This window comes from Leuresthes tenuis, unplaced genomic scaffold (assembly GCF_036924035.1).
Source record: "Leuresthes tenuis unplaced genomic scaffold, fLeuTen1.0.hap1 SCAF_22, whole genome shotgun sequence".
Classification (NCBI taxonomy): domain Eukaryota; kingdom Metazoa; phylum Chordata; class Actinopteri; order Atheriniformes; family Atherinopsidae; genus Leuresthes; species Leuresthes tenuis.
The window spans coordinates 10,345,317-10,367,050 of record NW_027325376.1 but is presented as its reverse complement, the minus strand read 5'-3'; the positions used below and the strand labels follow the sequence as shown (position 1 = coordinate 10,367,050).

General features: G+C 43.3%; 3 protein-coding genes across 5 annotated transcripts in view; 2 read left to right on the top strand and 1 right to left on the bottom strand.

Moving 5' to 3' along the window:
* The window catches only part of dennd4c (DENN/MADD domain containing 4C), a 35,465-nt gene extending 21,429 nt beyond the window's left edge, over positions 1 to 14,036 (top strand). The window contains exons 6-34 of one of the 3 annotated variants that reach the window (XM_072376703.1): positions 21 to 262; positions 407 to 473; positions 767 to 825; positions 1,813 to 1,957; positions 3,521 to 3,696; positions 3,866 to 3,966; positions 4,595 to 4,816; positions 5,366 to 5,511; positions 5,700 to 5,738; positions 6,048 to 6,178; positions 6,278 to 6,410; positions 6,546 to 6,752; positions 6,936 to 7,064; positions 7,180 to 7,327; positions 7,409 to 7,558; positions 7,658 to 7,777; positions 7,883 to 8,014; positions 8,128 to 9,212; positions 9,413 to 9,605; positions 9,719 to 9,816; positions 9,914 to 10,089; positions 10,192 to 10,350; positions 10,448 to 10,640; positions 10,742 to 10,852; positions 10,940 to 11,077; positions 11,262 to 11,379; positions 11,595 to 11,751; positions 11,904 to 11,968; positions 12,096 to 14,036. In XM_072376703.1, coding sequence (XP_072232804.1) covers positions 21 to 262; positions 407 to 473; positions 767 to 825; positions 1,813 to 1,957; positions 3,521 to 3,696; positions 3,866 to 3,966; positions 4,595 to 4,816; positions 5,366 to 5,511; positions 5,700 to 5,738; positions 6,048 to 6,178; positions 6,278 to 6,410; positions 6,546 to 6,752; positions 6,936 to 7,064; positions 7,180 to 7,327; positions 7,409 to 7,558; positions 7,658 to 7,777; positions 7,883 to 8,014; positions 8,128 to 9,212; positions 9,413 to 9,605; positions 9,719 to 9,816; positions 9,914 to 10,089; positions 10,192 to 10,350; positions 10,448 to 10,640; positions 10,742 to 10,852; positions 10,940 to 11,077; positions 11,262 to 11,379; positions 11,595 to 11,751; positions 11,904 to 11,968; positions 12,096 to 12,232 — 4,977 coding nt within the window. In that variant the 3' untranslated portion in view covers positions 12,233 to 14,036. Of the gene's footprint in view, positions 1 to 20; positions 263 to 406; positions 474 to 766; positions 826 to 1,812; positions 1,958 to 3,520; positions 3,697 to 3,865; positions 3,967 to 4,594; positions 4,817 to 5,365; positions 5,512 to 5,699; positions 5,739 to 6,047; positions 6,179 to 6,277; positions 6,411 to 6,545; positions 6,753 to 6,935; positions 7,065 to 7,179; positions 7,328 to 7,408; positions 7,559 to 7,657; positions 7,778 to 7,882; positions 8,015 to 8,127; positions 9,213 to 9,412; positions 9,606 to 9,718; positions 9,817 to 9,913; positions 10,090 to 10,191; positions 10,351 to 10,447; positions 10,647 to 10,741; positions 10,853 to 10,939; positions 11,078 to 11,261; positions 11,380 to 11,594; positions 11,752 to 11,903; positions 11,969 to 12,095 lie in introns of all 3 variants that reach the window. The other 2 variants (XM_072376702.1, XM_072376704.1) reach the window with 2 other exon arrangements.
* A 612-nt stretch (positions 14,037 to 14,648) lies between these two features.
* cdca9 (cell division cycle associated 9) lies at positions 14,649 to 16,283 on the top strand. The gene is made up of 9 exons (XM_072376165.1): positions 14,649 to 14,803; positions 14,883 to 15,014; positions 15,090 to 15,130; positions 15,197 to 15,248; positions 15,349 to 15,413; positions 15,511 to 15,572; positions 15,670 to 15,765; positions 15,859 to 15,940; positions 16,047 to 16,283. Exons 1-9 carry the CDS (start codon positions 14,692 to 14,694, stop codon positions 16,281 to 16,283), a joined length of 879 nt encoding a protein of 292 aa, XP_072232266.1. The 5' UTR covers positions 14,649 to 14,691.
* Positions 16,284 to 16,600: 317 nt separating this feature from the next.
* Positions 16,601 to 20,001, bottom strand: plin2 (perilipin 2). The gene is made up of 8 exons (XM_072376494.1): positions 19,938 to 20,001; positions 19,676 to 19,721; positions 19,190 to 19,385; positions 18,740 to 18,822; positions 18,302 to 18,587; positions 17,612 to 17,778; positions 17,407 to 17,523; positions 16,601 to 17,292 (listed from the first exon to the last, which is right to left on the bottom strand). Exons 2-8 carry the CDS (start codon positions 19,703 to 19,705, stop codon positions 16,816 to 16,818), a joined length of 1,356 nt encoding a protein of 451 aa, XP_072232595.1. The 5' UTR covers positions 19,706 to 19,721; positions 19,938 to 20,001; the 3' UTR covers positions 16,601 to 16,815.
* Positions 20,002 to 21,734: the final 1,733 nt, after the last annotated feature.

The following is a 21,734-nucleotide window of genomic DNA, read 5'->3' as shown; positions in this document are numbered from 1 at the left end:
AAGTAATTCTTTGGTGCCAGGTGTATGGGTCGGCTATCCAGTTCTACGAGCCATATTCAGCGGATCTTCTGAACGAGAAGCAGAAGATCCAGCTGGGCCTGCTCACCACTGTGGAGAAGAAGGTGATCCCCAACCGGCCTGTAAACACCAACAAATGCATCTGTCTGCTCTCCCACTGGCCCTTCTTCGAGTCCTTTCGAAAGTTCCTGATGTTCATCTACAAGCTCTCCGTCTCGGGCCCGCACCCACTGCCTATTGAAAAGTAGGAATCCACTTTCGGATCGTTTGCCGTTGCATAAATGCAGATCGCATAGATCTTTTTGATAGGTTGGATTTAGTTGCCATACATTTTGTGATAGACATCTGAGTACAACTCTGTCAACACTTTGTGTGCTTTTCTTAACAGGCACATTTCACACTTCATGCACAACGTGTCATTTCCTTCTCCTCAAAGACCCAGAATCCTTGTCCAGGTGAGTAAATTTCTTCACAAAGGCCTTAAACGGGCCAATAAGGCTCTTGCATAACTTGGCATACGGACATAAAGAAATAGTTCTAATTATTATTATTATAATAATGAATAATTATGGCATTACCAGTACAGAAGATATCAGCAGCATTAGCTGATTGCCTCACACCAATCGGTCACTGTGCCGACCTGTGCTGTGACACCATGTGGCCCATGCCTTCGAATATTAGGTGACTGCCTGAATATTTCGCCAGCAGGTGTTTTCTCTTTATTGACATGAATTAATTTCTTCTGCAGCTCTCGGCACACGACACTTTGATCCTCTCCCAGCCTGTGTGCACACCCTTACCCCTCAGGTAAAACGATGTTCATTGTTCTTCTCACACAGACACAATTTAACATTTATGTCAAGCTGACTGTTAAGGAAACCGTCCGAGGGTTGTTGCACGAAAGGCCAAACAAATGAACTCGCGTGGGGCTGTTACATTTAGGAGATTTTAGTTGAGAAATATATTTTTGTGTTCATTTTCTGCCACTGTTAGTTTTTTGATGACCTGCTGACGCTAACCTTTCAGCTGTATCCTAAATTCCTACAAATCATAAATCATTTGGCTTTAAACCACAATGTGCCCTTGGTAAAGCTGCAATGTGTGACTTGGCAACTAAATCCACTATGTAATGTCAATATGCTCAGCCAAATGCGGCCTGGTTAATGTTAAATAAGTCAAAGTTAACAGTTATTTCCATTAAATATAGCTGAAGAAACAATGAATACGACGAATCACTGAAAGCATCCTCATCCATCGCAGTGTCTCTGATTTGCAGCTCTGTAGCTGATGTTAACAGTTCAGCCAGCCCCTTTCTGTCCTCACTGACTGCCACCTTATGTAACCTTCAGACCTCACTGTAACTGAGATTGACAGGCCTTTGTCAAAGCTAACATTCTGCTAATTGATATTGAACTTGATGTGACCCGCTGTTGTTGTTGCCTTTTATGATCATGATTTGCAAGGATTAGTCGAACAGCACAGAAAAGGAAATACATTTTGAGTCCCAATTAGAAAGGCTCCCATAGTGGTTGTTCAAGGACTGGTTCAGGGTTTGTTTTTGGTTGTTTTGTTAAAGCTTTATACAAATTAGAAAAAAGACTCATAGACTGCATTTATATTTTCTAACTTCTATAAAACACGTCTAATTGAAGTTACAAGCTGTTTTACCAGCCAAGTCTGTTTTCCTCACTCTGTCTGTTTTCTTCCATCCTTCATTTTCCTTTTCCTGCCCTCTGTATATTGTTTGTGCTTTGGCTGCCTGAACTCATCCCTTCTTTCTGTCTCCCCTGTCAGCGGGGCCGACTACGGCACTTTGCTGATGAATCTGGGCGCCGAGAACTGCGCCACTCTGCTGCACTTTGTCCTGTGGGAGAGCAAGATTCTGCTGCACTCGCTGCGGCCCGCCGTGCTCACCGGAGTGGCCGAGGCTGTGGTGGCTGTGAGTAGACTCTGACATGCACGTCTCTTTTAGTTCTGCACTATCAAATTCAACAGATGCATAGAAATTTAGATACAGAATAGGTTATTTTTATTTGTTCATTACTGACACACTGAGTTTCAGATGTCTTTGCGCTTAGGAGAAAGGAAGAATAACACCCTGGTAACAGGAAGGGTGTTTCCTCAAGAAAATAATTAATGAGCACTGTTTGTTTATTGTGTATTAAGTCTTGACCTGAAGTGTTTACTTTAAAGACTAACTTAAGTAGTCAAGAAAATACTTAATACACAGATTTTATGGAGTTGTCGCTGATACTTCATTCATCAGTTCTGTTGAGAAGGAAGTAATCAACATACATGGATGGAAAAAGCAATAAGGAGCTTCCAGTTAAATCCAGTTACCCAGAGAAGTGTCGTTCCCCCCCCCAGACATCTGGACCAAACAGACAAAAACCAGGGATTTGTTTATAGTGGAAAGATGTATTTAACGATGGCAAGGACTGTTGGACCATTGGACCACAGGACATTACAGCAGATTTTCACCAAAAGTCAGAAATAACCAGCCAGTGTTGTATGTGGGGAGAGGACACTCACTCTCCCACCTTTGTGGTCTCGTCTGAAACTGAGTCTCTTAAGGCCCACATGACAAAAAGCAGGGAAGCAGTGGTGTCTCTGGAAAGTAAGGGGGTTTTGTATTTGGGGATTTCTAGCTTTGGGTATTATGCTGTTCCTTTATTACTCTGTTATTTGAAATGATGACAAGCCTAAAATATGGTTAATACTGCATTCATATAAAACGTTGCTGACCACCACTGTCAGTGTTGCAGCCAATGCTGTGCTTCTTTCATCAGATGAATGCATCAGAGGGGCTCATTAGATATTTTTCTGCATTTCTGAACATTTTCACCTGCCACCATGAGTTGCCTTGTTCTGCTGTATGTTATACATTGTTTTTGCACATGTTGGAATGTCTTGGAAAAAGCAAACAATGCTAGTCTGAAATAGTTGCATGAAAATCCTCTGGAACTATCACTTATCTCAATATTTGAATCACAAATCTAGTCTATAATGATGGACTATAAGATTCGTAGTTTTTGATCATCATTGTATCCTGTCCCTGCAGAATTGCCACTCCTCTGGCTGTTTGAACTTGAAATTCTTTTCCACTGAACTGTTCATTGTGTCTTATCTAGCTCCAGAGTCGTAACTGAGTCCTGTCTCTTTAAACTCCCAGGATGTCACAATCTGTAAAAATCCCCCAGTTGTCATAAATCAGTTACAGTAGGGAAGTTCTTTTAATGTTTAGCAAGTTTGGCCCGAAGATTTGTATAGCTGCCAAAATTTGATTCTAAAGACTAATATAGATACTGTCCTAACGTAAAGCCTGAAGCATAAAAAAAGAATCACTGCTTTATTTCTGTAGTTTATCCTTTTAAAAACACATATTTTAAGACTATGATACAGTGGCCCAGTAACTGTTCTTGTGGAGTATGTGCTGTAAAAACCCTCCTCGCTCTACGCCTGGTTGTATTGATCCTGACTCTTTGTTTTGTCTCGATTTCAGATGATCTTCCCCTTCCAGTGGCAGTGTCCCTACATCCCACTGTGCCCACTCTCTCTCGCAGGTGTCCTCAATGCCCCCTGCCCATTCATAGTGGGTGTGGACTCCCGTTACTTTGACCTGTATGACCCCCCGCCAGATGTTGTCTGTGTGGACCTGGACACAAACACTATCTACCTGTATGATGTTCTTTAATCCCGCCGTATACATATAACTTGAATGATATTGAAAGACTGCTTTCAGCAGTGTTGCACCACATTCGTTCAACATAGAGCTCATTGCAGATTTTGTTTGTGCAGCTCTCCTGTTACTTCCAGCTGACTAAATTCGTGGAATTGTATGTCATAGGTCTGATGAGAAGAGACACAGCAACTGGAAGAACCTCCCAAAGAAGCCCTGCAAGAGCCTCGTTAACTCGCTGAGCAACTTGCACCACCAGCTGGCCACTGGTACAAATATCAGCACCTCACTTTCCATGAGGCACAAATCATCCATTCACCTATTAATCAAAAGATAAATTAACAACTGGAATACCTATAAATTGACAAAACACCATCAAAAATATAGAAGTATGGACATTTACAGTTTTATTTGAGGAGCTTACTAAAATGGGTGTGCATGCTTTTCGGTTTAGTCGCATATTATTCTCCTCATACTTTATATTTTTGCATGAAATTGACTTATTTTACATTATTTGTTTCAGTGAAAGGCAAGTGGATGAACATCAGTACAAAATGACATGATGGAAACTGGCCAAACTATGGCAAAAATTGCAAACTATGTCCGCAGTCTCTTGCAAAACACCAGACATGTAGAGATGAAACAGAAGTGTATAGAAATAAGACGATAGACAAAACACACAATATACGATTGAAAGTTGTCGACCTTGATAGACAAGGGAAGGAAGGAGAAAATGTCAGCTAAAAATGAGTTGGCAGGTCAAGACCAGTGTATTCAGTGTGAGAAAATTGACTCCTTTGGTATAAACTTCTATTTTGTAATTCTGCAGAGTTTTTTTACATGTTCAAAAAGCTCTACAACACACTGAGGGAATAATATTCCTGGTCTTTATTTCAGTTTCAGTACGTCAAACACCACAGGAGGACTCGGCCCTGGACTTGACCCCCATCGAGGCTGACTTCACGTGGCACAAGAAAAAGATGGCCCTGGAGATGGAAATCCAAGAGACCTTCCTTCGTTTCATGGCCTCCATCCTGAAGGGTTACCGATCCTACCTCAAACCAATCAGGGCTCCCTCTGAAAAGGCTACGGCAGCAGACTCCCTTTATGACCTTCAAGGTGAACAGTTGACTGAATTTTTCATTTGGTGTTTTCATGACTACCACATTTGTGTGTGTGATGCGAGACGATCATGATTTTTAGTCTATATGCAGCCTAATGCTATAGATTTGTAGATGACTTCCTGGATTTGTAGCTTATGCATAATTTACTGCCATAATTCAGAAACTACGATTTCTCTATTTTTAAGACGTAAAACAACCACGACTCTGACAAAGTGTCCTCAGAATCAATCACCTATCTCATCAACTATGATAAGAGTTTATTAATGCTTGTTGCTGGGAAATTGACTCCTAATTCCCAGGACTAACCATTCAGCATCATTCCCACAGATCAATCAGTGTGCTGCTATTTAGAGAGGGGCTGATATGTGTAGACTTGAGAAGGATGTCCTTCGTTTTTTCCACCCACGAGATTGCCATGAAGAGCGCAAATGTTATATATTTACAATCAAATCATGTATTCTAGAACAGGTTTACGGTCAAGAATGACGCAAAGTTTCTGTCTCATTTGCATTACCAGGAACTGATACCAAAATGTCTTCTTTAGGTTTTTTAAAGAGCAGAGACCGTACCCATCAGAAGTTCTACTCCCAGCTCACCAAGACCCAGATATTCATCCGCTTCATCGAGGAGTGCACCTTCGTCAGCGACAAGGATACGGGCTTGGCCTTTTTCGATGACTGCATCGAGAAGGTGACTGCCAGTGTCGGGCTTTTCCTGTTGTGTTTTTCTTTTCCACTGGAGGTTTCCTTCCAGGAACAAGGCTTTGTTTTACAGTGGTTTATTGGCAAAATTAACATCTGTACGCTGGGAAGGACTAAGGAAGCCAAAATTTCCTCTGATTCATTCTTTTGCCTTTGCTCTCTTTCCTCTTCTTGCAGCTTTTTCCCTCTGATAAAATCACCGACAAAGGTACCAAGGTAATTGCAGACACCGTAATCGGATTCTCTCGCAGCTTTTTCTTTATCTCAGTTTGTGACGTGACTAATACTAAGATAAAGGCATGTTAAATTACTCCCTTTGATAAACATGTACAGCAAGCAGCATTGAAATTTCCTGATTTTTCTCTGTGCTTAAATCCTAACCTCAATCAAACGTGCATGTTCTACTGACTGGAAAGGCTTTGCAGATGCTTGTAGTTGTTTACTTTCTTTCACCAGACAGGAAATGACCTGTTTTTTTTCTAAAGCTCTTTGTGTCTTTGGCTCTGGATGTGATTCCTGCTGCAGGTCGAAGGCGAGTCATCTGAGGACGCCAAACTGCTGGAGCTGGACGAGTCTCAAAAGAGCGAACACACCGTCTTTGTTATGCCTCCTGAACCTCCAGCTGACAATGGACCTGAACCCGGTCCCCAGTACACGTAAGTCTTCCTGAGCAGTAGTTTATCAAAACACATTCAATGGAAGAATGATGTTTGTAATCATTAGATGTTGCGACAATCTTATTTTGTGTTCTCCAGCTATAAGGGTTTCCCCAGACTGCAGATGAGTCTGTTTGACCGTCCTAAAGAGTTGCGTCCTGCACTGAGCACCAGAGCAGCAGGGGCCAGTCTGTCCAGCAGTCCTGCACTATTGGCTAAGAGAACCAAGCAGGCATGTACAGATTCACACATTTATACTGAGCAGAAGTAGGAATAATACCAGTTAGGTAGTTTATTTACCATTAAAGTCACAACGCTCCCATATAGAATTACATTTTTTTTTTTTTTAAATGAACTAATTCAACAGGAGATCAAGCTAGCGTACAAGCTGGCGAAACGTTACTATTCCAATCCACCACTGTGGGCTCGCTGTCTGTTCAGTCACTGCTACAGCCTGTGGTTCATCTGCCTGCCAGCAGCTCTGCGACTGGCCAAGTCAAAGAGTCGGGCCATGCAGCAGGCATACAACGTCCTCTTAAAGATGAGGGCCACTGAGGTGGAGGTGCTGGATGAGGTACAGTCGCATTACATGTGAAAGATTTACAGATGAGGAGCACTTATTCAACCGAATGTTTTTTGCAATAATTTGATTGTTCAGTCATCGTTGTCTCATGCTGACGTTGTATTTATTTATTTTTGATAAACAGTGTAAAATGTAAGTTGAAATGATTTCTGTGTTTGTGTGTCTGCTTGCCAGGTGTGTTACAGAGTGGTGATGCAGCTCTGTGGTGTGTGGGCTCTCCCTGTCATGGCTGTGCGAGTCCTGGTTGAGATGAAGAAGGCTGGCGTACACCCCAACGCAATCACATATGGATACTACAACAAGGTTTTATATTTGGCTTACCTCTGTAAAATGAAGTTTAATTATGTTGCACTTAAAACACACATCGTAAAACCTTTTGAAAAAGACTGCTGGTTAAATCTTCATCTGCTCTCCACAGGCGGTCTTGGAAAGCCCGTGGCCGAGCAGAAACCGCAGCGGTCTCTTTATGTGGACCAAGTTGCGTAATGTGCTTCGTGGGGTGGCTCAGTTCAAACAGACTCAAAGCCACATATCTTCCAAGAACGGATCCACGTTAACTTCCACAGGTGGGAATGTGATGAGTCCTCTTCACATTTAGTTTTCTTGTTTCTTTTTACTCACGTTCTTCCTCTTGTGTCCTCCTCTAGCTGCATCAGGAGATGGTTCAGCAGTCACTGATGTTGACAGTTTAAGTCACGAAAGTGCTGACAGCTCAAGTGAGGTCAATGGTGAGGAACGGAATCTATTTGCTCCCACCCACAACATGGGAGACACAGCAGACAGCCACTGCAGTACAGGTAATGATTCCTCAATGCTGCGGGTCTCAAACTTTAAAACCTGCATCGATTTAGCTAAGTGACTACAGCGTGGTGTGTGTGTGAATTTGTGATCTATAGGAAGACAATCTGATCAAGGCTATGGCTCTAAGGATGAGTTGCACCAGGAGCTGACAGAGTCTTCACATGCAGCTGCCCTGTCAGCTGACCAGAGAAGCAATGCTAATGCACAGCATAATGGTAAAAGAAAGCTCCCTCTCTGCGTCACATGCACATAGTTATTTATTTTCCAAGGACTTTAGCATTGACGTAAATCTCTCACCTATAATTTCTCTCTATAACCAGGAGGTGAAATTGCTGGCTCAGTTGACAGTGCAGTAGCAGTGGCTGAACCCCCCAGTCCTGTTGCTGTGCCCTCTCCTGTCCCCAGCATTGTTAGGCTGTCCACCGGAAGCTTTGATGGTGTCAAGGAAAAAGGCAAGGAAGAAATCAAACCCTCGTGTGTCTTTAAAGTGAAAATTGATGGACATTTAGCATCTTTCAGGTTGGAAAAAAGCATTCACGTTTTAACATTTGTGTACGTTCTTCAGGGACGGGGAAGCTGTTCAGGAGACACAGCAAGAATGACAGTGTGTCTCTGTCTGATGAGGATGCCTCGCTGCCATCTGGGGATGCAGCTAAGCAGCAGCGGCAGAAGTCCTTCTCTGAACGCAGCTGCAGCTTCAGCGCCGAAACCCGTGCTGGAATGCTCTTAGAGAAAGGAGTGGACCACATGGCAAGTCAAATGGGTGCAGATGCTCGTATTTTGGCTGCAGTGCTCTCTGGGGCTCAAAGTCCACCCCCCAACAGTGTGTCCAAAGCACTTTTTGAAGACCTGGAGGAGGAGTCTGAGGATGATAAGGGCTTGTCGATTAAGAAGTTGCCAGAGGAAGAGGGCTCAAAAGCTCCAGAAGAAGGTCAAGGAGAAGAGAAAGAGGTAATGGGGGCTGAGTTGAAGAAGGAGAAGAGAGAGAGGAAGCATACGGAAACAAATACGGAGGATGAGTCTGGAGTGCGAGGAGCTTCCTTGGAGAGGGCAGATGTGGAGGCGGGGGCCGACCCGCTCTCCCTCCTGGTGTCAGAGACCAAAGAGACGGCTTCTGTCACCAGTCAGGAGCTCCCATGCTCTGTGCCTGCTGTAGTGTCCCGTAACCTGGCTGAAGAGATCGAAATGTATATGAGTCTAAGAAGTCCCATGGGTCCAAAGTCCTCCAGCATGGAGCTCCAGCAGTCCCAGGGAGACTCAACTGACAGCCCTCCGCCCAAGCAGCCCCTGGAGCGGAGATCCAGCCTGCCAGTGCCTCCTGCAAAAACTGCACATTGCTCTCCAGGTGACACACCAAAATGCAGCCCCAACACTGTCACTCGATCCAAGACTTTTGCAGCAAAGACAAAGACGCCTGCCAGCACTACAGCAAGCCCAGGCACTAGATCGTCCTCGCTGACAGCTTTGGTCAAGTCCTCACAGGGAGGGTCACTGGGCTCCGTCATTAACACCATTTCAGGCATCAAAATGGACACGCTGTTGTCAGGACCTAAAATTGATGTACTTAAGTCGAGCATGAAGCAGGCGGCAAATGTGGCCAGCAAAGTGTGGGGGGCCATGGCATTAGTTTACGCTAATTCAGATGATGAGGTGAGTGTCATAACCCCAATCAGCAGCAGTTTTTGCAGTGATGCTGATCAAACTCTTTCTCTCACCTCTTCATACCCTCACAATGATGCCTCTCTCCATCTGGATATCGTCTGATCCCAAGTTTACTTAAAAGCCAAAGAATTCAATAATGTGGAGCTATTTAGGTCATTTTTTATCTCAATTCTAACTTTTCTCTATAGGATGAACAATCTCAGGGTGGTGGTGGCTTCCCAGCTAATCTGGATGAACACGTGCTGTCTGCACATGACTTGGATGAGAGTCCTGAGAGAAGGGCCATCCCAGGGTTGGTTGCTAATGGTCTAAATCAGAGCTGCACCAGCCTGGGCAGCAGCAGTGGCAGCAGTGACACAGGCAGAGGGACCCAACAGATACGTAAGCACGATCTTGCCTAATATAAACATAGGAAGCACTTTAAAACACAGGGCCCAGAGAACTACTTTCTTCAGTCTGCAGACCTGTGATATCTGTTTGGTCTTTGGCTGCAGATCCAACTCCAGGGCGTGGAGGTAGAGGTCCTGACTCTGAGCAAGGCTCCTCACATCACGCTTCCTCCTCAAGCATCTACCAGAACTGTGCTCTGGAGGTCGGACACACAGAAACTCCCTCTTTGCTTTGCCTTCACTACAAACATGTACATGGGGGTAATTGTTGTCTCGTTGAATGTGTTTCCTCACTAATAGGTGCTGATGTCCAGCTGCTCCCAGTGCCACTCATGTGAAGCCCTGGTATACGATGAGGAGATCATGGCAGGCTGGACAGCTGATGACTCCAATCTCAATTCCAACTGTCCCTTCTGCCGCACAGCCTTCCTTCCATTACTGCACATTGAGTTTCATGACTTGCGCACTATGCCTGGGTAGGAATCTGTTGGCATGGCAATTTGTTCTAAACACCAATTTTTTTTTTCTTTGTTGTTCTGTTGAGATAACTAATAACACCTGCAAAATTTCCCTCTCAGGTTTTATATGAATCCGAGTGCCTCAGGAGACAGCATCCACAGCACCAGTACTCAACCCACAGCCAGCAGCTCAGCAGACATCAAGACACCAGATCTTATCACTTTCCCTGAGGAGGAGCCAAGTGAGACTCCAGATGATCATTCTGGAGCACACAAGAGGTACAACGTCGCTGCATTATCTGCATGTAACACAAAGCATTGAGGCATCTGCACCAGAACCACCTCCTGACCCCTCTTTGCTTGTTGTTGTTTCCAGTCTGATTCCAGAGCCAGTGCAGTCAGACCCCCTGGGTCTCCTGGAGCATCAGGCAGCAGGGAAGCAGCAGAGAAGCAGCGGGACTTCACTTACACGCAGCAACAGTGTTGGAGGTCCGCTGCAGAGCCTGGACCACTCCCAGAGACCTGGACACGGCGTCTCCACCACCAGTTTGCCCTGCAGCTTGCAAGAGGTGTCGGTCAGTCTTCATCGCTATTTTTGTGCAGCGCACCTCTCATCGTTTTAACCTCCAATGTATTGGAACTTATTGGTGGAGTTCTCTTGTCTTCAAAGGATGGCATCGGAGCAAAACGGCCAAACCCCAAGCCCGTGTCGGTACCATACCTCAGCCCCTTGGTCCTGCGCAAAGAGCTGGAGACCCTGTTGGAGAATGAGGGAGATCAGGTAATCACACACAGTCTGCTTTACTTAGTGTGTGTCCGCCACATACAAGATCTGTTGAAGTCTAATGTCTGAGCTCTGTGTGCCAAGGTGATCTACACTCACAAGTTCCTCAGCCAGCATCCAATCATTTTCTGGAACCTGGTGTGGTACTTCCGTCGCCTGGACCTGCCCACTCACCTCCCTGGTCTCATTCTTGCTTCTGAACACTGCAACAACGGAGTGCAGGTTAAACACCGACCTGCTGCCTTTCTCTACTGTCTCTGTTTAGTGATTACATTCCATCCTCTTTCTTTTCTGTTTGATCAGACCTGATTAAAAACATGATTTGTTTTTAACTAAATGTCCCTTTTTTTTCTGTGAAAGACTGTCAGATCAATGTTGGCATTAACGGAAAGGTTTGTCTTTCCAGCTGCCTCTGACATCACTGACTCAGGACAGTAAGCAGGTGTACATACAGCTCCTGTGGGACAACATCAACCTGCACCAGGAACCTGGAGAACCCCTTTACCTGCTCTGGCGTAGCTTTTGTAAGTGCCAATAAGTGCCGAACTTCCTATCCAACAGTAAAAGCAAAACAAACTTTTTTAACTTAACATGCTTTGTTTTAAAAAGACAAATTTGTATCAGCTAACAGAAACTGCAGTATTGTTGGTGGCCAGAAGAGGTCAGGGTTGAGGCTACTTTCTGAAAGTCTGAGTTTGAACAGAACTTCTGATGATGCATGTGTGCTATATCCTCCTAGTGGAGAAAAAGGGGACTTTGGCTCCAACGGACCATCAGGAGATCCGTACCCTCCTCAACACAATTGTTCGCAACATCCAGACTAATGACGTCTACGGGCCAATCAACCTGCTGATCCGAGAGGCCAAACGGCGTCCAGACGGTGTCAAACGGCAAAGGTCAGCCCTGTTACTCTTCTTTGCTTGATGTACCCTACTTACTCTTCCATTAGGCAGTGACTTGCATTTGTTGGCTGGATATTTTGCTACATTGTAGTTGCACATTTAGAGTCTCATTGAAACCATGTCTTATGTCTTGAATTTCTTTTCAGGAGTATTTACAGAGAGATACTGTTTCTTTCATTGGTGGCCTTGGGACGGGATAACATTGACGTCGGTAAGTGAATGTTTAAAAAACAAAAAAACATTCATTTTTATCATTCTTTTTTTCTTCTTTTCATTAAATAGTAAAAAAAAAAAAAAAAAAGGGTTGACCTCTTTTATTTATCTTTCCTCAACTGCAGAGGCCTTCGACAGGGAGTACCGCCAGGCCTACGACGAGCTGAGCGCAGAGCAGCTCAAGTCTTTGCACCGCATCGATCACCCACCCACCCCCAGCATCCAGTGGTGCCTTAAATGTTTCGGCGCCCCCTTCATCTGAACGTGTTTTTCTTCTCCAGCTGATATACAAAATCTCACTGCAAGAAGGGGTGGAAAAGATGAGATTACGATTTAAACACCTCCAGTCGCTGAACATGGTACTTCTTCTTCCTCGTCTCTTGGAAGCTGCCAGTTGCCTGCTTTTCTTAACAACCTTTGTTATTTTTTTATTTTAATTTTTTTTGTAGGTTTTTCACGCAGCTGCCTTCAGGTGGGACTGCTTTTGTTCACTATTTGGAAAACTTCTCCGAACATTTTCTCACCAGATGAGCTGCTTTTTTTTTCTTTTCTTTTTTTTTTACAGATGGTGTATAGAATGATTTATCACTGAACAGAATATATTGACCTCCCTATGTGTGTATCTGTGTGTATAATCACAGAATGAGTTCCTCTCTTTCTAGCTTTTCTCCCACGAAGTTTAATCTGTCATAACTGTTCCCAAATCAGATTAGTGCGAGTTGGTCCAGAGCAAAGACCTCAACTGTTCCTTTGTGCACTTTCTAAAGAAGAAAAGAAAAAAAACTACTCAATTTTGTGTCTTTTTGTACATATTTTTTCACTCTAGTGGAACTCTGGCACTAGGGTTGCCTATTTTTTTTCCAAGCGACACGTTTCAGTGAATTGACTCTTTGTGCAACCTAAGTCTTAATGAATGCTCAAGTTGTTACAGTGTAAATATTCAAGCTCATGTTGGGGAGGGCTGGGGGCTCTGTCTGATTTTGTTATGTGTTGGCAGTACACTTGTGAATAGGAGAGGACAGAGACCATGGACAATCACTAATTATCAATCACTAAAATGGTTTCACACATTCCAGATGGCCTGCAATCAAAGCAGGTCTTATGTAAGTATTGACTCTCAAAGGAACCACATGGGTAACGGAGGTGTTCAGAGGCAGAAAAAACATCAATATTAAATATAAAGGAGTGCCACACTACTGAGTTCAACAACGATATGTCAAGACAAATAGCAGCACGGTGTCGTCCCTTGCTTGATAGTAATGAGTCCGACTTGTGCTTTTAGTAAGAGCATTTTTTCTAAAAACAATAACATACTCATTAAGCTAACATGCCTTATTCTGATAGCGCAAAACTTGCATGTACTTGGGTTATTTCTTACTCTAGCATAGAATAAACATGTAAGGTGTTTCAAAGTAAAAAAATACATGCAGAGTGGATGGCTTTTTAAGGTTTATCCTGCATCTTTAAAGGCTAGTGTTAGTAACTTGGGCTTCTCAAAGAGCTACATCAGTACCGCTGGTACTGTGTGAAGAGTGAAAGACTTCCACATGACATTCCACTAAATACTGAAACAGACGCAATCAGGAAAGTGCTGCGATGAGCTGTTGGGAAATGGGTATAGATTGAACTATTTGTAGATTTGGGAGAGTGACATGTACAGAGATAATGTAAGATATTCCACTTGCACTGCATAGATCTGACCTTAACCCAGGTTGAGGGAAAGGGGAACCCACCGCCGAACATTAACACCTTCTACACCAGTTTCTCCTCAAATCAAAAGAAAATTCTCAATTATTTATTTTTGTATTGTTGACATTTGGATTGCAGATTGTGTTGACTTAGAATTTTTGTGACTAACAACCCCTTCTTCCCTTTTAATCTGTTTCAAGGGATTCCATCTTGTACTGATTTTGTAAATTTGATCTCCTTGGTTGTACAGAAAAGATTTCCTTCTTCTTTTTTAAATAGTAGATGAAATTATCTCTTACCGTCCTGTGGAAAGGAAATGAATGTCTGTACTGAAGTGCGCTGCAATAAATGAGTTTGTGAACTGATTGAAAACTGAATGTGTCAGTTGCTCTTTTTTTTTCACAGTGTTGATGTGTTTTTCTTGCCTCCCCTGAATGATGAAACCGGAAGATTACCAGGGTATATTCTATCAAAATGTGTTGGTGGCAAAGCTACGTTTGAAGTCAAGGCCTTGGGTCTTTCAGCAGGTCGACACAATCCACAAATCAACCTGCACACAAGAAAGCTTGAAATTTATAGATTTAACTGTTTAAACTAGATACACACGGCCTATATTTGGCTTTAATGCCGGTGTTGAATCAGCCTTAATATCCACGAGACAAGACCTACATTTGTTATTATTTGGCCCTTTGTGCCACACTCAGCCCCTACAACAATGGCCATGCCAGTTTATGATATTTGGGCAACACCTGGTCGATTCAATAAGCGCCATAACCCAAATTAGGTCTAGTTTATTACCTTTGGACTAAACCTGTCCATCGTATAACTGACATATGAGTGCCAACAGGTACGATATCCTTCCGCCAAAGAACTTGGCCCTAAGACGACGTCATCACATCAGGTTAGTTAGGGGCACGAATATCTCAATTAAATAACCGTGAGTCACAGGTGCGTGTATGAGGTTCGAGTTTTATTTTCGCGTGGCCCGAAAGAAAACTCAACTTTCTAACTTTTCCAAGACCGGACCACAAAATGTCCTTGAGGCGGCAGAAAACAGCAGGAAACATCCAGAGTAAAGAGCAGTTAAGTCGGGAGATGAGACAGAGCAGACTGGCGCTTTTCATTCAGCAGTTTGAGAAAGAAGGTAGTTGTAATGAGAAGTTTTCTAACACGCGACGGGGTTCCTCTTCGCTTTAAAACGCTACAAATAATTTTGTTTCAAGCACAAGAACGCATGAACGAGTTGGAGGCCAAAATGGAGAACCTGTTGGCCACGGTGGACAAAGTGTTTAAAGTGGAGCTGATGAAGATGCCTCCTTCCCTTCAAAAGGCGCTCATAGGGGACCTGATAAGTGGTGAGTCCCCTTTAGTTTTCACGTGTAAAAGATCGAATTGCTCTCGATTATTCATCCACGGGTTTTCTTTCTTAGAGGAGGAAATCTCTGCCAGTGAGGTATCCATAGCCATGAAGGTGAGTTTATTTGTAATTGATGTCACATCCGCCATGATTTTTAATGAGAGAGACAATTGTTTGCAGAGCGAGTCCCGTGAGATGTCCCAGCCCCTCAGGCGAATACCCAGTAAAAGAGGTAAATGTTTTTCTGTTTTGAGCATGCAAAAGATGAGCTCAGCTGAAAGAAATTAAGTAGTTGTTTTGTTTTTGACTTTCTGCGTTTGATTTTTTTTAAGTAAAATCAACCGAATCCCCACCAGTCTCGTGTTCCTCAGCTCAGAGGTCCTCCAAAACCCCAAAGGTGGCTGACGTAGGCAAATAAAATTTCCATTTAAAAAAAACAAAACAATGGATGCAGGGTGATGATGATTGGTGTAAAATGATTGTCTTATTTTTAGGCCGGAAAGGGGACAAAAAGGACCAGAACATTAAATGGCAGTAACAGCACTGGAAACATTACGTAAGATGAGAAAGGAAAGTGAAGTTGGGTGACATTATGAAGGCCTTGCCTGGATCTCCTCTGCTATTTTTCTGTTTTGTTTTTTTTTTCTATTCAGGGCTTCCTCGATGACGATCAAAAGAACTCAAAGCCGCCTTACAAATCGTAACACCTCGTCCCAGACCGTACCAAACCAGAAAGCACCTAAACTCAGGTCTGCTCCTGTCAGCGGCGCAAACGTGGACTTCATATGATGCAGAGGTGTTGAATTAAAATGACTGATGCAAGCTTTTTTCTGTTGTCGCAGGTCTGTCATGTCTGCTGGTGATCTGCAGTGCTCAGTGGCAGGATCTGCTGCACACATCACTGTGACTACAGCACGGGGGCAGGTACTTATGATCCCCGCAATATTTTCCTTAGCCTAGAAGACCTGAATACAAGGTATTCATCGGTAGGAATCTACACACCCTTTTTTAATCTTTCTGTTTTACATAGATGGTGAGTTTTTCTGAGGAGACCAAGGACGAAATCAACTGGGATTTGCTCGACGATGTCGCATGGTGCCAAATTCAGAAGCTCACGGTAACGGAAGGCGTGTCTTATTTTGTTCCAATGCCAGGGCCGAGGACTTGGAAATGGCCTCAAGACGCACTTTGTCATGTTTCTTCTTTCATATTGCATTTTCAGAGTCTGATGGATTATCTATCACGGCAAAGTCGCTGTCAGCGATGAGTAAAGATGTCTGAGGATCCGCTGTGACCAGGCTGATTTATTTCTATTTTTATTTTTTTTTATATGTTGGGTTAACACTTATAAATGCAGTACTAAATACTGGAGCTGTCTATTTGTGTTTTTAATCTAATAAAGCGTACTGGTATTACCAAACTTGTAGCGTTTTTAGTCTGTAGCGTTCTGTGTAACACATTTAAGAGTCTTTAGTTCGGCCACCGGCCCTACACTTGGTAGTATTAGTCCAAATGGTTTACTGTGATAATATCTTTTTAGAATATTTTCTGTCACATTGGGTGGGAGGACTCAATAAGTACACATTTTGGTGACCCAGTAAAGTTTATGTAGAAATGAGCGCAGATTAAGGTTTGTCATGAGCTGCTCGTCTTGATTACAAAGCATTTCATAGTTGAAAAATCACATTTGTAGGTAACAGAATAAAAAGCATAACTACATTCTGTTCGAAACCACAAACATTTACAGCATGAAGCGTGCAGAGTTTGTCAAGAGGCTTCTAAAGCTACAACATGTGTCACTAAGACTCGTAATGTAAAGCCAGAGTGGCTTGCTGCTGGCTTTGCAGAGACTGCATCTCCACTTCCATGGGCTCCTCCATGTGTGGCTGACTGGAAGGGCGGCTTGGCGATGCTGGCTGTGAGCTGCTGGCCTCAGAGCTCTCGTGAGTCTGCTCAGGAGTCATCCGGGCGTAGAAGGGACCCACTAACCAGTTGAGCGGCGTGTTGTTGACCAGGTAATCCATGACGTTGTCCAGGGACTCTCTCATTTTGCCCAGCTGGATTCTGCTGTTGGCTAACACGCTGTCTGGCAGGTCTCCGACCACCTTCGCTTTGCTGAAACTGGTGTAAACCTGTGCGGCAGAGTGGCTGAAAGAGAGCGCCTCCTGCTGGATGTGGTTTGGAAGGCCCTGCAGGCCGGAGACGATGACCAGGCAGGTTGTCTGGAGCTGCTGTGTGAGGGAACGTGCCAGGGTCAAAGTGCGAGACTCTATCACCTGAGGGGAGGGATGAACACATTTACATGAGCTCAAAGAGAAGCCTGTAAAACGCGGACGTGTATTTGATGCCTCGTGTCCTGACTCTTCTCATTGCATGTTTGTGACATTCACCTCAGCGTGGTGACCATTCCCCTGGGTGGGAGCACTGGACTTCCATGACGCCAAGGAATTCAGCTTGCTGTTCACCATCTGGTTAGCACCATCAAGATTTTTCCTGCCGTACTCGATCTAGAAAAACAAAACAAAAAAAATGTTAAAAATGTCTCCTTTGCAATGTGACGGGCAGAATCTCCAGATTTCTGCAGAAAAAACGCACCAGATCAACAGTGGAGTTGAGTTCAGAGATGCGCTGCTTGCCGTCTCGTATTCTGGCCAAAGCTCTGACGTAGGCTCGCTTTCTGAGCTTTGTAGAAAGACATCCCAAGCGGATGTAGTAGCTGTGCTCCTTACTGTCAAAGCCTTTCAAAGCTTTTGCCTCGAGCTCTGTCACAAGGAAGGGAAACACAGTGTCCTATTAGAAATTAGGCCAAACCGCATTGCTACAATTCCAGTTCTGACTTCGTTATGGATGTTTTTGGTAAAGAAAATCCAAATGTTTTAAATTTAAATGGTCTTTTTTTGGAACCATGTAGTAGCTGGAGGCTCGAAAGCCTGAATAATGTAATTTAGTTGTCCATACTTGAAGGTAACTAAAGTAGCACAGTGTACTGTTTAGCATGAGCATCTGCACACCGAGGTTCAGTTTGAACAATAATGACTGAGGGAAAACGGGGCATCTGATCATTGACAAACTCCAGCTGCCTGTTAATACCTGACCCTCGGTACAGCTTGTAACAAACGAGCATAAGATCACTAGCCTTTTCTTTTGTGTCAATTAAACATTTAAGAAAGCAGACAAAAAAAAGGTGTTTTCAGCATCTTGTTGCACATGCATATTTTTAAGGGGTTCGGAGGGTGAATCTACATTTCTACAAACCAGATGCTAACTTCAGAAGCAATAACTCACCCAGTTCGTCTTCTGTCAGAGGGAGGTACTGCTCCACGAGGCTCTCGGAGGTGCTGAGGGCCGTGTCCACGCCACTGCTGACCAGTTGTATAACTCTGCTTTCCAGCACTGAGCTCACGCTCCCGCTGACGGCAGCCTTGGTCTTCTCCATCCCATCCTGCACCGCGCCTCGAGTCTTCTCCACAACGCTGCTCAGAGTGCCGGAGACGGTGTCTTTTGCACCCGACACTCTGCCTGTCACGACATCTTTGGCGTTGGTCACAACATCTTTGGCACTGGAAACGATCTGGCCGGGCAATGAAACATTTTTAGACGATTGCACCAAGACTGGGAGTGTAAAGTTGGGGCGAAATCAGTAGTTGTGAAAGACGGGACATAGGTCATGAGTGATAGATGTTGGCACATTGAAGTATTGTGAAATTTGGCTTGATTGCATACCTGCTCTGAAGGCTGGTGGAGAATTGGCAAGGTTTTCTCAATCTTGTCCAAACCTTTGCAGGCCAGGTCATTGGCGATGGCAACTGTAGGGTGAACATAAAATGAAGCTCATTATGTAAAGCTGTATTGAAAAACGACCTGAAACACGGATACCAACAGTTACAGTGTCTGGAGGAGAGAAAAGTGAGTAAAACAAATCTGCATCTAAACTGCACTTCAAGTGTTTGATTTTATTTCTGGCTTAAAACTGGGTGAAAGATCAAGATGAGTCAGAGCCAAAGGTGGATGAACTTCCAGTCTCCAGCCCTGCCTCTGTGAGTCAGATGCTCTGCTCATAATTATCCTCCCAGCGGCAGTATTACTGGATTTTTTTTTTCTTCCCTTTAATCCTCAACACCACGTCGACTAAGGATTTCTTTAAAAGTCATCTGACCCAGGTTTGGTTCTTACTCTGGGGCTCCAGCTTCCCGATGATGGGTGAAGCGGTGGTGAAGGCCACCGAGGTGATGGTGCGAACTCCCTGCTCCGCAGCCTCGCACACAGTCCTGATGTAAGGGTGGTTGTCTTTGGTGTTGGAGTACGCGCTGAACACCAAGCTGCAGGTGGAGCTCACCAGTGGAAGGCTGGTCACCCTCTCCACCACACTCTGTAGGCAAATAGAAAAAGAAAAGGATACCTTCAGAATTCCACGCCACAGTTTAACTGGGGCTGTTATTTCTTATTAGTTTATGACTTGACAGGCAAATGACCTGATCCCTTTTCTTTGTCAAAAAATATATAGTTTCGATGGCTCTGTTGTTTGTTTTATGTGTACATATCATTTTGTGTATATTTTTACACTGATTTACATTTTTCATATAAACTCCATGGCAACATTACAGTTCACAGCTGTCAAAAAGACTTATATTGTAACTGTAAAATCTTAATTTAACTCACCTGATTTGAGATAACTTCAGCTACTGCCATTTCTGCTCACGAACACCTATAAAGGAAAGATTAAGGCTTATCTTTTAGAGACTTAATCGTGGTTTTCCTGAAGAAATGCACAAATACAGTGAGCTGATACAGAGGCTGTAACTTCCGTAACACCCCAGCCCGTCGTTATAAACAGATTATAAGAGCTGGAAGTCGGTCCAATTTAAATGTCAAACACTACTGCTGCGACCGCCTCTCTCTTTAAAAGAATAAAGTTACTTACCGAGTAATTCTGGATTCTATCCGAACTGTCAATGATCTGACTGATGGTGAGAAGCAGCGGCCGTTGCCTTTATATATGTGGAATTATCGCGAGATGTAGCTCAGCGCTATGACGTAAATGACAGTCACGGCTCTGGGGCAAAGGTAAAAGAGGTGAGTTCAGAAGGGGAATTCCTCTGAAATCATCCGTCACGTTGATGAGCACGTTACAGCAGACTGATCTCATGCCGTTTCCTAAATTTGTGACATTTTTCCAGTCAAAATAACATTAATTTGATTTTCCTCACACTTAAAGTGCGGGACTTTGGAATCAACACAGTCCTTCATTACAGTGATAAAAAACTTAATCAAACACTGTAACCCACTGAAGTGCAGTTTTTGTGTACTTGTCGGTTACTTTTCGCCATGTATTTACATGTTAGGGAGCACTTACTCCTATATATCCCGTGGCAAAATATATAACAGAGATTGACCCAAATTGTTTGCTATTGAGGTGTTATTGAGGTGGCCATTGGTGTTAAAAATGAAACCAGAAACACCATTAAAATGGTCACTAAAACATAGGGGAATGTGAAAATCATGATGCATCAGAGTAAACACATTAACTGATAAAGACAGTCAATAAAAGTCAAGTTTAAACAAAAGATAAGTAGAAAGTGGAATAAAACCTAACAATATTCTCAATAAGATGAACTGTTGAAAGAGAAAAGGACAAACTTGTGAAAAGCTCATTGCACACAGATTTAAAAGTGTGAAGAAATAAGATGATTGTTTAAATCTGAAATTAATAATGCATGATTTGATATGTAATGAAAGACTGTTTCAGAGTCAGAAAAGGCTTGGTCATGTTTGGTTTTAAGGCCTGAATTAGCCACTGAAAGTAATAATAATGATGTAAATCATCTGGTAGTGTGACAGACAGGTAACAGAACCTAAAACCTTAAAGTCAGCGTTCGCTGGTACCAGTGCGTATATCCATTTGTAGCTTGTGATATCTAATTATGAGCTACAGATCTGGGAGATCAATGTAGGAATCAATAATCAAATATATATTATTTCGCACTGAACTACTAAGAAGATTATAGCCAAATAAGTTAGGCCCAGATGCGACATTAAAGAGTAAACATTGATAAATCAGCAATCAGTCAGACAATACACAGCAAATTATCCTAAATCTGGCCTTTACCTGAAGTATATATTGAAATGCTAACATGTCATAACACTGTCATTTAAGTCTGTAGTATTGCTGCTATTACATAAGTAAAGCATCTAGATATTTCTTCCACCATTTATTAATTGGAGCTTTAGAACTATTAGCATAAGCTCCTCTAAGCTACCAGGAGGCTCTGGGAGAAAAACAATACAAACCTCTTGACATGTTAAATTCCCTGCAATAATCTGCGAGCACAGTGTACCAAAAAGAAGCAAATGCCATCCGAACAGTTTTTAGGGACCAAAACAAGCAAAACATCAGTCCAGTAGACCTTATGTACAACACGGTTTGACCACATGCACCTCCAAACATCAACTTGTATCACGCTGTATCCATAGATGAGAATGTAACCAAAAGTGCAAAAAAAGCCCTGAGGTTTTTTAGGAGCTCTTTTAGTGTCTTGGGGACAGTAATTCAGTCCTCTCTGGGCTAAGACATGGTTCATCATTGGGGACCCAAATGAGTAAGCTTGATAACCACATGGCCAAATAACTGACATAAAATATAGACGTTACATTTCTGCAGTTATAGTGAGATTGTGGATAATGATGGACAATATGGGGCCTTAGGTGTCCCACAGGGTAT